Source organism: Haliotis asinina, chromosome 12 (assembly GCF_037392515.1).
Source record: "Haliotis asinina isolate JCU_RB_2024 chromosome 12, JCU_Hal_asi_v2, whole genome shotgun sequence".
Taxonomy (NCBI): domain Eukaryota; kingdom Metazoa; phylum Mollusca; class Gastropoda; order Lepetellida; family Haliotidae; genus Haliotis; species Haliotis asinina.
The window spans coordinates 57,455,632-57,466,934 of record NC_090291.1 but is presented as its reverse complement, the minus strand read 5'-3'; the positions used below and the strand labels follow the sequence as shown (position 1 = coordinate 57,466,934).

Sequence of the window (11,303 nt, the reverse complement as noted above, 5' to 3'; positions counted from 1 at the left end):
CCTGTGCTCAGATATATCCTGCGTGTATAAAGCTAAGACTGATTCCCTATGTAGCTCAGGCCTGTCCTGTGTACAATCGAGATCTATCCTCTGTATAGCTAGGACCTATCCCCTATATAGCTAAGACCTGTCATCTGTATAGCTAAGACCTATCCTGTGTATAGCTAAGACCTATCCTGTGTATAGCTAAGAACTATCCTGTGTATAGCTACGACCTATCCAGTGTATAGCTAAGACCTATCGTGTATATAGCTAAGATCTATCCTCTATATAGCTAAGACCTATCCTGTGTATAGCAGTGACCTATCCTGTGTATAGCAGAGACCTATCCTGTGCATAGCACAGACCTACCCTGTGTATAGTTCAGACCTATCCTGTGTACAGGTAAGTCGTATCCTGTGTATAGCTCAGACCTATCTTGTGTACAACTTAGACCTATCGTGTATATAGTTCAGACCTATCCTGTGTATAGCTGAGACCTGCCTTCTATATATACATATGGAAATTAATTAAGCAACACCAAATTCAAAGACACATAAAAACTTAACAAAGTTTAACGAAGTAATTTTGATGATTGATTATTCAATTTTGATGTATTGACATACAGCATGAGCTTTTCATGGGTTGATATGACGCGCGTGAAGCTTGCACAGCGCACGTGCATTGCTTTAACCTCAACTTTCGAAAAATGCACTTTTTCCCTGGGGTGTTTACAAGCGCAGGTTGTCGATTGCATTCGGTTTTTCATTCATTTCAATGTCATGGCACGTAGGAAATTATCAGAGGCCACTCGTTGGCAAATAATCGGCATGAGGAATGCTGGTATGTCTCTAAGACAAATCGGGACTCAAATCGGACGACATCATTCCATAATTTCAAAACTTTTGAAAAAATACCGGGCCACTAATGAAGTTAAAGACCTGCCTAGACCAGGAAGACCCAGGAAGACCACAGTCCGGGAGGACAGAGCTTTACTGAGACTTGTACGGCGCAGGTCCTTCGACTCGAGCTCTCGGTTGAGACAGGAGTGGCTTCCAGGGAGACCCATCTCGAACAGGACTGTTCGGAATCGTCTGAAAGCTGCAGGATACCGGGCAAGGAGGCCAATCAAGCGACCCAGACTGTCTCCAGCCCATAAGGCAGCCCGACTGGCCTGGTGTAATGACCGTTTGCACTGGAACATTGCCTCTTGGAGGAAGGTCCATTTCTCAGATGAGAGCCGGTTCTTGCTGCACATGGTGGACGGTCGTACTCGGGTCTGGAGGCAGAGGAACACAGCAATGGCTCCACGGAACATCCAGGAGACTGTGGCCTTTGGGGGAGGTTCCGTTATGGTATGGGGGTGCATTTCCATGAACTGCAAGTTGGATATCATTACCATCCGTGGCAACCTTAACGGTGTTCGTTACCAACAGGAGGTTCTTGACAGGGCTGTGGTACCTCATTTTGAGAACCATCCTCTGGCAACGAGACCCATATTTATGGACGACAATGCTAGACCTCACAGGGCGCATGCTGTAAATGATTTTTTGCGGCAAAATGCAATTGACAGAATTCCATGGCCTGCCATGAGCCCTGACCTCAACCCCATTGAACATTTGTGGGACTTTATTGGCCGTCGTGTGAGGCAGAGAGACCCACCAGTCCATAATCTCAACGAATTGACGGCTGCCCTGCATGAGGAGTGGAACAGGATCCCCCAGAATCAGATCCGGAGACTCATCCAAGGAATGAGGAGGCGTCTGGAATCGGTGGTGCGTGCGCAGGGAGGACACACTAGATATTGATGAAAGTCGGTGTGCAGACTCTCAGATGACTGTTCTTTCTTTCCATGTGACATTTGTGTTAATACACCTGACAACAACGTCTGTGGATGAATAGTAAATTGTGTCCATTTTTTCATGAATTTAAGACAGTTTTAAGAATTTGGATTTCGTTGCAATAAAGCAAAGTCTTGATACTTTTTCCCTTTAAGTTGTTTGTCAGAGATCGTCTGTTGAATAAAAAAGTGTCAAACTATATCAACCCGGCATATTTTGATTGTCAGAACACTTCAAAGTTGCTCCAATAGAAAAAATTGGGGTGTTGCTTGATTAATTTCCAGGTGTATAGTTCCGACCTATGCTGTGTGTAGGTTAGTACCACCCTGCGTAAACCACACACCGATCCTGTGTATACGTGAGATTTATCCTGTGTAAATGTAAGACCCATCCTGAGTATAGCTCAGACCTATCCTGTGTATAGATAAGGCCTACCCTGTGCAGAGTTCAGACCTATCCTGTGTAATATCTAACCTGTCCTCTGTATAGTTCAGTCCTATCCTGTGTATGGCTAAGACGTATCCTCTGTATAGTTCAGACCTATCCTGCGTATAGCTAAGACCTATCCTCTGTACAGTTCAGACCTATCCTGTGTATAGTTAAGACTTATCCTCTGTACAGTTCAGACCTATCCTGTGTATAGCTAAGACCCATGATACATATAGCTAGGACATTTCCTAATCCAGTTGCAGACCTGTAGAGTTTTTTTGGGTTTTTTTTCACTCATTGTGTTCCAGTTCTGGGACTGTCGGATATCTGACCAGTGTGGTCTGATTGGTCTGATGATGATCTGACTGGACACACCTGTTGGACCCATGGATTCCTGGGCTTGTTTTTTCTCCAGTGCTGATTAGCTATGCATTAGCATGCATAACACTGACGTTTTCAGTTGACAGTGTTCTATACTATTGACAAAAAACACAATTTTAGCAATATTCTAGCAATGTCATTGTGGGGGTGGACATCAGGAATGGGCTTCACATTGTACCCATCTTGCACCCATCTTATTTGGTGTGAGGAGCTAACACTTTAACCACTAGACTACTCAACCTGTCCTGATCAGTTTGATATGTGCGTATTCCACCCTACACTATTGCCCTACATCTGATACAGCTCACATCCAAGACCATACCTCCTCTGTATTTGTAGTCCATATTCATGCATATATTTTTTTAAAACATCACACAATGTACAGATAGATTCTTTATTTTTTCACATAAATACTTACATATCTATCCACACAAGTGAATTAGACTTCATGAGACAAGTATCAGCAAAAACAACTGGAGGCATTACAGGAAGGAGTAACTATGACAACAAGCAAAGTGCATCAGTAACAGTCCGTGAACTACGTGCCTCACACTAACACTCATGCTGTTGGGTTTATTCGAAAAGCAACAATACACATTCATGTCTGTAACACTCCTCACAAACTTACCCAAAACTGAAAACTCACTTACCAAACATCACCACGAATGTCTTCAAAATTGGGCCTCACCTTACGGAAGGTGCATACACTGTTAACTGATAAATCCATTCATAATTTAGAGAGAAGTTGTAACCACAAACTTACTTGTTAAAATCGTACGTGTTTGATCTGTATTGTGGACCTTAGAAACATCCCTGGCGGCTGGAGTCACATTCCACAAAATCCAAAATGAAAATAACTGGGGTAGGCACTGCAGTACTTTGTGACAAGACTTGGACAGGAGGCTGTGACTCCAGTTCTTTATGTCTAGACGTGGATATGAGGTAGACTCCAAATGACCAGATGTCATGGCAATAATAATTGCACTATTTGGCCCCCTTCAAAAAAAATTCATTGCCAAATAAAAATATACATGCTTTGGGTTGCATCTGGAAGCAGGAACAAAGAACTAACTGGTCCATTCAGATATACATGACGCAAACCCGAGTACGTCAGTCACAGAAACAACAAACACTTCACATGAACAGACACAGTCATTTGGAGAAAATGTTCATGTTTACAATGCACCAATATTTGCTCAGACACCGAAACCATGCTTCTCTCTGACACACATATGCATAAAATAGTTGATGGGATACATCCTGGACAAAGCAGATGCAGGATTGGCATATGGTGATTAAGGCACTTACATTCTACATCATAAAAATATAAACTATGCTGAAATTATGTACATGGCAACATTGTTTCACTTTGACTTCACAAAGCAAGGCCTGAGTGACACAAGACTTCAAAGGTTACATTTCCAAAAAGACTCAAGAACTTCTATTCTCCTGAAAATGCATTTGCCTTGTATGACCTCAAGAACCAACATATTACATGAGATTCAGGACTTTGTCCCTATTACAGGTAAATAGATACATGAGCAGATATTTATCGATATGTTCCTCAAAATCATCGTAGTGCTGCAACTGTCACAAGTCAGTGTTAAAGTATGAGAGTTACAACTATCACCTAATCCCTACAATCGCTTTGAGGAACAGGCCCAGGTCAGAGGCTGGTGACCTGGGTCGGGTAAATAATAATAAACTACATGGACCTATTTTGTCAAGTAACTGGTTACATGTAACTGACAGTCTGATGTATTACTCATGTATACTCAAAGTACAGTGGAAGCTGTCTAAACCGGCACTCATCAGGACTGATGAAATAATCCACTTTAGAAAACAAGCCGGACTGTAGAGCTGAAAATAAATGTACAACCCACAGGCGGGACTGAGATTTTATGCTGGTGTTGACAACTTGCCGGATTGGACAGATGCCGGTTTTGACAACTTCCACAGCATATCTATCTACTACTCATTCAGAAAATGATCAACAGTTAATTAACATCCTTCAATCATAGATATGCATGAGCATGACCAAAAAGTTCATTCTATATCCTAAGGCCTTGTGTTACATTGTTGGTGACTGATGCATTTAGATCAGACAATGTCTCTCTCAAACAATCAAAGTCTATCACAGTTTCACTAACCCTGCTGACATTGAGTACATGCAAACACCGAACTTGACACAGACATCATTAAACAATATAACTTATCCATGACTTACACCACAACCAAATTTGGCAGCTAATAATTTGTAACATCTTATGTAGAGTAGAGTGAAGCAAACTTTGTACCTAACCTAATTACCATGAACTTGTCCTGAGTACACTGTACCAACCTGCAGGTCCTGCCTTGGATCCAAACACAGATGCTTGGTCAGTACCACATCTCAAGTTTCATTTATCTAATTTTATTGGCAAAAAACACTCAAGCAGTTTGCCTTACTTGATAAATGGGATACAGAAAGCGGATGTAAAATATCAGCACCTAGAATCCTCGGTAGTAAAACTTGTTCCTTGAACATGGTAAATCAGACACCCAAAAACCTGTTGTTGTTTAAGAAAATTAAGATTGGCCATTAAACTGACCATTGTTGACCAGGAACAACTGGCTATCACACGTTTCTACAGACACTTCATTCAAACTGAGACATACAATCAATCATAAAAATATTTCTGAAATATATAACAATATATATTAAAAAATATGTGACATCTGAAAACAAACCTATGTGAACACATTGCCATTAATGTTTTCTGATGTACCTGCAATAACAAAGTGGCAGTAGTCTAGAGTGCCCCTGATGGAAGGGGATAAAGGTGTACTCTGGAGTGCTCCTGGTGGAAGGGGATATCAGGTGTAGTCTGGAGTGCTCCTGGTGGAAGGGGATATCAGGTGTAGTCTGGAGTGCTCCTGGTGGAAAGGGATATCAGGTGTAGTCTGGAGTGCTCCTGGTGGAAAGGGATATCAGGTGTAGTCTGGAATGCTCCTGGTGGAAGGGGATATCAGGTGTAGTCTGGAGTGCTACTGGTGGCGTAAGTGAGTGAATTTAGTTTTACGCTGCACTCGGCAATATTCCAGCTATATGGCGACGGTCTGTAAATAACCAGAGCCTGGACCAGGGAATCCAGTGATCAACAACATGAGCATCGATCTGCGCAATTGGGAACCAATGACATGTGTCAACTAAGTCAGCGAGTCTGACCACCCGATCTCGTTAGTTGCCTCTTACGACAAGCATAGTCGCCTCTTATGGCAAGCATGGGTCGCTGAAGGCCTATTCTACATCAGGACCTTCACAGGTCGCTACTGGTGGAAGGGGTTGTCAGGTGTAGTCTGGAGTGCTACTGGTGGAAAGGGTTGTCGGGGGTAGTCTGGAGTGCTCCTGGTGGAAGACGTTGTCACGTGTAGTCATTAGTACTCCTGGTGGAAATGGTTATCTGGGATAGTGTGGAGTACTCCTGGAGACAGATATTCTGGGGCACTCCTGGTATGGCAGGACATCTTTTAACAAAAGCTTGAGCTGTTTTGCACTTTTATCTCACAGCATAGTCTTTGACAGTAATCTCTAATTGTGTGCCCTTTGATAGTATGATCTTTGATGTACAATCCTTGACTCTACGGTCACTTGTTCAAAGCTACTGATGAAAGTCTTCCGACGCTTCCATCTTTAGCTAACTTTGATGTTCAGTTCATGTTGAAACAGGCTAACAAAGACTCCATGGTACAGCGGACTGTCAGGTAACTGGAACATGTCGAGGGAAGGAAGCAGCTCTGGAATATCTGAAGACACCATGTGCTGCTGGGAGTTACAATCCTGGTCTACTGTACCTAGCCCTCTAAGCCATCTCCATGATCCTTGGTACTGGCAATTTCATACACTGGAACACGAGATGAGGCCTTGGAGGAATTGTGTGAGTTACCGATCATCTCAGCATGGTCATCACAACTGGCCTTGGTGTCCACTGGGTATTTCTTGTGGCATCTTTTCCGGATTTCAATAAACAGAATGGCAATGACTAAGGGGATGGGTGTGAAGATGGCAGCAGCTATAGGAGCTACAATGCTGATGTCATTAGCTGGGGCAGGCAGAGAAAATCTCAGTAAAACAATGGCGATTCCTGTATTCTGAATTCCAGTTTCGATAGCTATGGTAATGACATTTTTCTTAGATTGCTGAGCAAAGAATGCAACAAGCCCCCCAAAGAAGAAGCCACAATACGGCAGGAGGCAGCCAACAAACAGAACCAGTGGTTCCAGCAGGTGGAATATGTACCAGTTGGCATATAACCCAACAGTGAAAACAAACACAAGAAAGATCACAGTTATTGGTCGAATAATCTTCACCAATTTCTTAGCCCATTCTGGTCTCTTGTGCTTGATGATGAGACCAATACCAATAGGGATGACCAGGCCCAACAGTGATGCAAAGATGTTTGTGAAAGGAATTTTCAGGTTGGTTCCTTTGGCCAGGACATGCGTACCCAATGTAAACAGCCAGAGTGGAATCAGACCTGAAACAAAATCAACACAGAGTCAACTGAGACAAAATCACAACAACACAGAGTCAACTGAGACAAAATCACTACAGAGTCAACAGAGACACAATCATCACAACAACACAGTCAACTGAGACAAAATCATCACAACAACACAGATTCAACTGAGACAAAATCACAACACAAAGTCAACAGAGACACAATCATCACAACAACACAGTCAACTGAGACAAAATCATCACAACAACACAGAGTCTACTGAGACACAATCATCACAACAACACAGAGTCAACTGAGACAAAATCACAACAACACAGAGTCAACTGAGACAAAATCACAACACAGAGTCAACAGAGACACAATCATCACAACAACACAGTCAACTGAGACACACAATCATCACAACAACACACAGTCAACTGAGACAAAATCACAACAACACACAGTCAACTGAGACACAATCATCACAACAACACAGAGTCAACTGAGACACAATCATCACAACAACACAGAGTCAACTGAGACAAAATCATCACAACACAGAGTCAACTCAGACACAATCATCACAACAACACAGTCAACTCAGACACAATCATCACAACAACACAGAGTCAACTCAGACACAATCATCAAAACAACACAGAGTCAACTCAGACACAATCATCACAACAACACAGAGTCAACTGACAGGCATGTGAAGGACAACACAATTAAACGTCCATCAAAAAAGTGTAATCATCGTAATCATTTTAAATTACCTAAAGATGCCACAGTACTGATGAATGTCATGGTAACACTAAGAGAGACATCTCCTCCCGTGAGGTACGAGTATATGTTGCTGGCAGAGCCACCTGGTGAGCAACCAAGGGCAAAGAACCCTAGACGTAGTGAAGGCTGAAAGTCAATGAAGTATGCAAACAGGAACGATATCTGAAACACAAAACACCATGGTAACGTCTTTGTGGGGCAGACTTAGGTTTAAATGACAAACCGACGGTAGGTCTGACATAGCAGAACAAGATTTATATCTTACACAGGCACATATCTTTTTCGTGTGTATGTCTCATAGGTTGCAAAGCTTTGTATTTAAATAGTCCTGAGGGCTTGACTAACCATCCTAGCAACAATCATGTGTAAGACAGATTTTTTAATTGGTTTTTCTTTTCTTTAAAAATGGTAGCTACACCCCTGTTACATTGATTTTAATGCACTGAAAATGAAATCAAATACTAACGTAAACTTAGCTCAAGTATTTATTTCTAATTTATTTTCATCTCGTTTACCAATCTCTATCACATGTAAACTTGTGAGTCAGCTACATTAACATGTTTAAGTTTGAAACAAAACCATTTGACCTTACCACTGGCATCAAGATGAACTGAGAGGCTAGTCCTGTGATTGGTGCAACAGGTTTCTTCATGGTCTCCTTGACAACAGGAATTTCCACTTTACACCCCATGGCAATATTTGCCACAACAACAAGGCAAATGATGACAACATTAAACGCAGTGTCAATCGGCCTCACTTTACGACTGACAATAATTTCATATTTTTCATCCACCTCACACCAAGTGTTAGACGAGTTACCTCCCTTAGGAAGACACGACGTATTGCTTGAGGCTAGGGCGGAACCATTAGATGAAACTTTTACATATGTTTGCCCTAAAAATATCCCTCGTATCTGAATGGTAACATTTTCTGCCACAGGTAACACTTCATTCCCGCTCACGATGGCGATCTTCGGGTCCTCGGTGACGAAACGCAAGAACGCAGAAGTTGGCCTCTTGTTGTCGAATGTCGTATTGAAAATTAGACTCTTTGTGTCACTTTCGTCGATCAGAACTGGTATTTCAGTCAATGCATTAAAATTAAACGTGTCAGCAAATCCGTGACGTATATGTAAAAGAAATCCACACAACAACATGAGAAACCACCGAAATGGACACAGACCCTTCATGCTCTCCGGCCCCGGTCAGTTGGTGGACATGAATACACGTTTCACTGGAAACCAAAGAAAGTGTGTGATTGCATTTCGCCGCTAGAACTCACCAACCGTCGTGGCTCTGTACAACAAGTTGCCTGATCTTTCATATATATTTCTGAATTTCCGTGTTCTGATCCAGATTGTGTTGACCGCAGTTTGCTCAGATACTATTGACAAATCAAAGTCTATGGTTAGATATAAATTGTGTCTCACGCTCCTAAAACGAACGAGAATAGCAGCCCACCCGACGCATCCCTGCTGGCTTGTGAGCTATTTCTTGCCGCGGGCTGTGACTTCCCGATTAACCGTTTCAATTACCTACGCTATATTAAGTGAATAAATCAATAAACAGTGGGATGATATCAATGCTCTTGATAGTTGGTATATCATTATGTCTTAAGAAAAAGTCGTTATTTACAGATCATTGACATGTTCGCATGTATAGGTTACTTATTTTTAATTTGCTTTTTATTTTGAGATAATTAACATTGATCACTCGTCACAGCACACTGGCCAAATGAATCTGTCCAAATCTGCAAAGACATCCAGGCTTCTGCATCGTGCGTGCTTTTAAGGCCGCCTTCGCCGGTTGGCATGTCGGCAGAATCCTCCTGTATCTGTCTCCCCGATTCTCTTATAAGGGTGAACTGACACTCGTTATAACGAGGAAGTAGCATCCTATTGTTGGTATAGAGGTAACATCAATGGGGGGGGTGGGGTGGAGGGAGATTGTACAGGTGACACACACCAGCTGCTACAACCACACATCGTCATTAGAGATCACATATACTGTAGGGGGTGCAAATACATAAATCACTCATTGGCAGCGTTATAAATGACAACCCTTCATTAAAACCACTGACATTGATCTTTAATTACCTTAAATCGACCTTTTTGACAACAGTGCACAATTCTCAGTCGCGAACGACATTTCAACCAATCAGAGCGGCGAGTCTTCGTGACGTAATATGAGGGCCTACGCAGAATTCATTTATATTCGGGAGGGGGTTAGTGGGGGGAGGGGTTATTTCCTTTACAAGTTTGGTTAAACCTGAAATCGCGACAGCTGTTGTTAAAATATAAGCTATGTGTTCTCACAATCCACTATCATTTAGTTTTGTTTCCTGCTTTGTCTGGTTTCCGAGTTACAACCCTTGGTTTCATAGATTTGGTGTCGCTAGGTTGTCATCCGCGTTAGGTGGTATAAACCTACACGTCATTTGCCATCATTCACTTGATGCTCAGCTCAGTTAATGAATTTATAACGGGTATAATTAGTGCTAACGCCACTTAGATTACCCGACAAAGGCCCCCATTTGGCATTTCTTGTGTCTGGATCAATCAAAGGATTAACCGATAACACGCTGATTGATTAATAATTTTTATGCGGATTGGTCAGTAACTAGTGTTTATGAATCTACATTTACTAATCTGTGCTGAATACACTCAGTCGTGTATAGGTCTGTGTAAAATCAACACCCTTCTTTCAAAGGATGAACTGCCAATACATTGATTGATTGCTCATTGTTGGCTAACAAAATGTTTTTAAAAGAATGACGCACATTATGCAATTAGTTGCCAGGTGTGCTATCTCGGGTGACCATTGAGACTGTACACCAATGTGAAACAACTGAAAACATACGTCACTTTTTCATATATTAGACGGTTCAAAGACACGTACATCACCTTGAAAATCTGCAGATGAATGGCATATAATTCGTTTTTGTGGATATTGATGGATACATTCCTTGAACAAGGTAATAGCCTGACATTGCTCCTATAACATTAATTGTTTTAATTTTAATGTTTACATTTTGCTTTTACTAACTTGTGGTAGCATTCAACAGAATCATTGCTTTGGTCGTGAAGTGTAATGATATAGACAACATACACAAGGGCGCGCACGCGAATTATGATTCTCTTATACAAGCTATAACATGTCTAGATAATACATTCCTTTATACATTCTCTGTAAACATCAGCAGATCGCTTCTTTTCGGTAAGTTTCAAAATGCACACAAGTATGGTTATAAAGAAACTAGGAATATAAGGCCAAATATAAAGATAAACATTGACATGTAGTATCTACATGCTGGTGAGTGAACGTTTATAAACGAAGTGAATTTAGCAACTGAAGAAATTTATCGCACAGTCTTGTCACTTCGACACCCACCTCGCTTCCGTTGA

At 41.7% G+C, this 11,303-nt stretch overlaps 1 protein-coding gene across 1 annotated transcript; it reads right to left on the bottom strand.

The window, feature by feature from the left end:
- Positions 1-3,010: 3,010 nt before the first annotated feature.
- On the bottom strand, positions 3,011-9,309 carry LOC137258422 (ileal sodium/bile acid cotransporter-like). The gene is made up of 3 exons (XM_067796099.1): positions 8,493-9,309; positions 7,891-8,062; positions 3,011-7,147 (listed from the first exon to the last, which is right to left on the bottom strand). Exons 1-3 carry the CDS (start codon positions 9,087-9,089, stop codon positions 6,465-6,467), a joined length of 1,452 nt encoding a protein of 483 aa, XP_067652200.1. The 5' UTR covers positions 9,090-9,309; the 3' UTR covers positions 3,011-6,464.
- Between the last annotated feature and the right edge of the window lie 1,994 nt (positions 9,310-11,303).

Coding starts and splice junctions, on each gene's coding strand:
- LOC137258422 (XM_067796099.1), bottom strand. CDS start 9,089: ATGAAGGGTCTGTGTCCATTTCGGTGGTTTCTCATGTTGTTGTGTGGA. Junction 8,063..8,492: donor AGTTCATCTTGATGCCAGTG/GTAAGGTCAAAT, acceptor TTTGTGTTTCAG/ATATCGTTCCTGTTTGCATA. Junction 7,148..7,890: donor CAGTACTGTGGCATCTTTAG/GTAATTTAAAAT, acceptor ATTTTGTTTCAG/GTCTGATTCCACTCTGGCTG.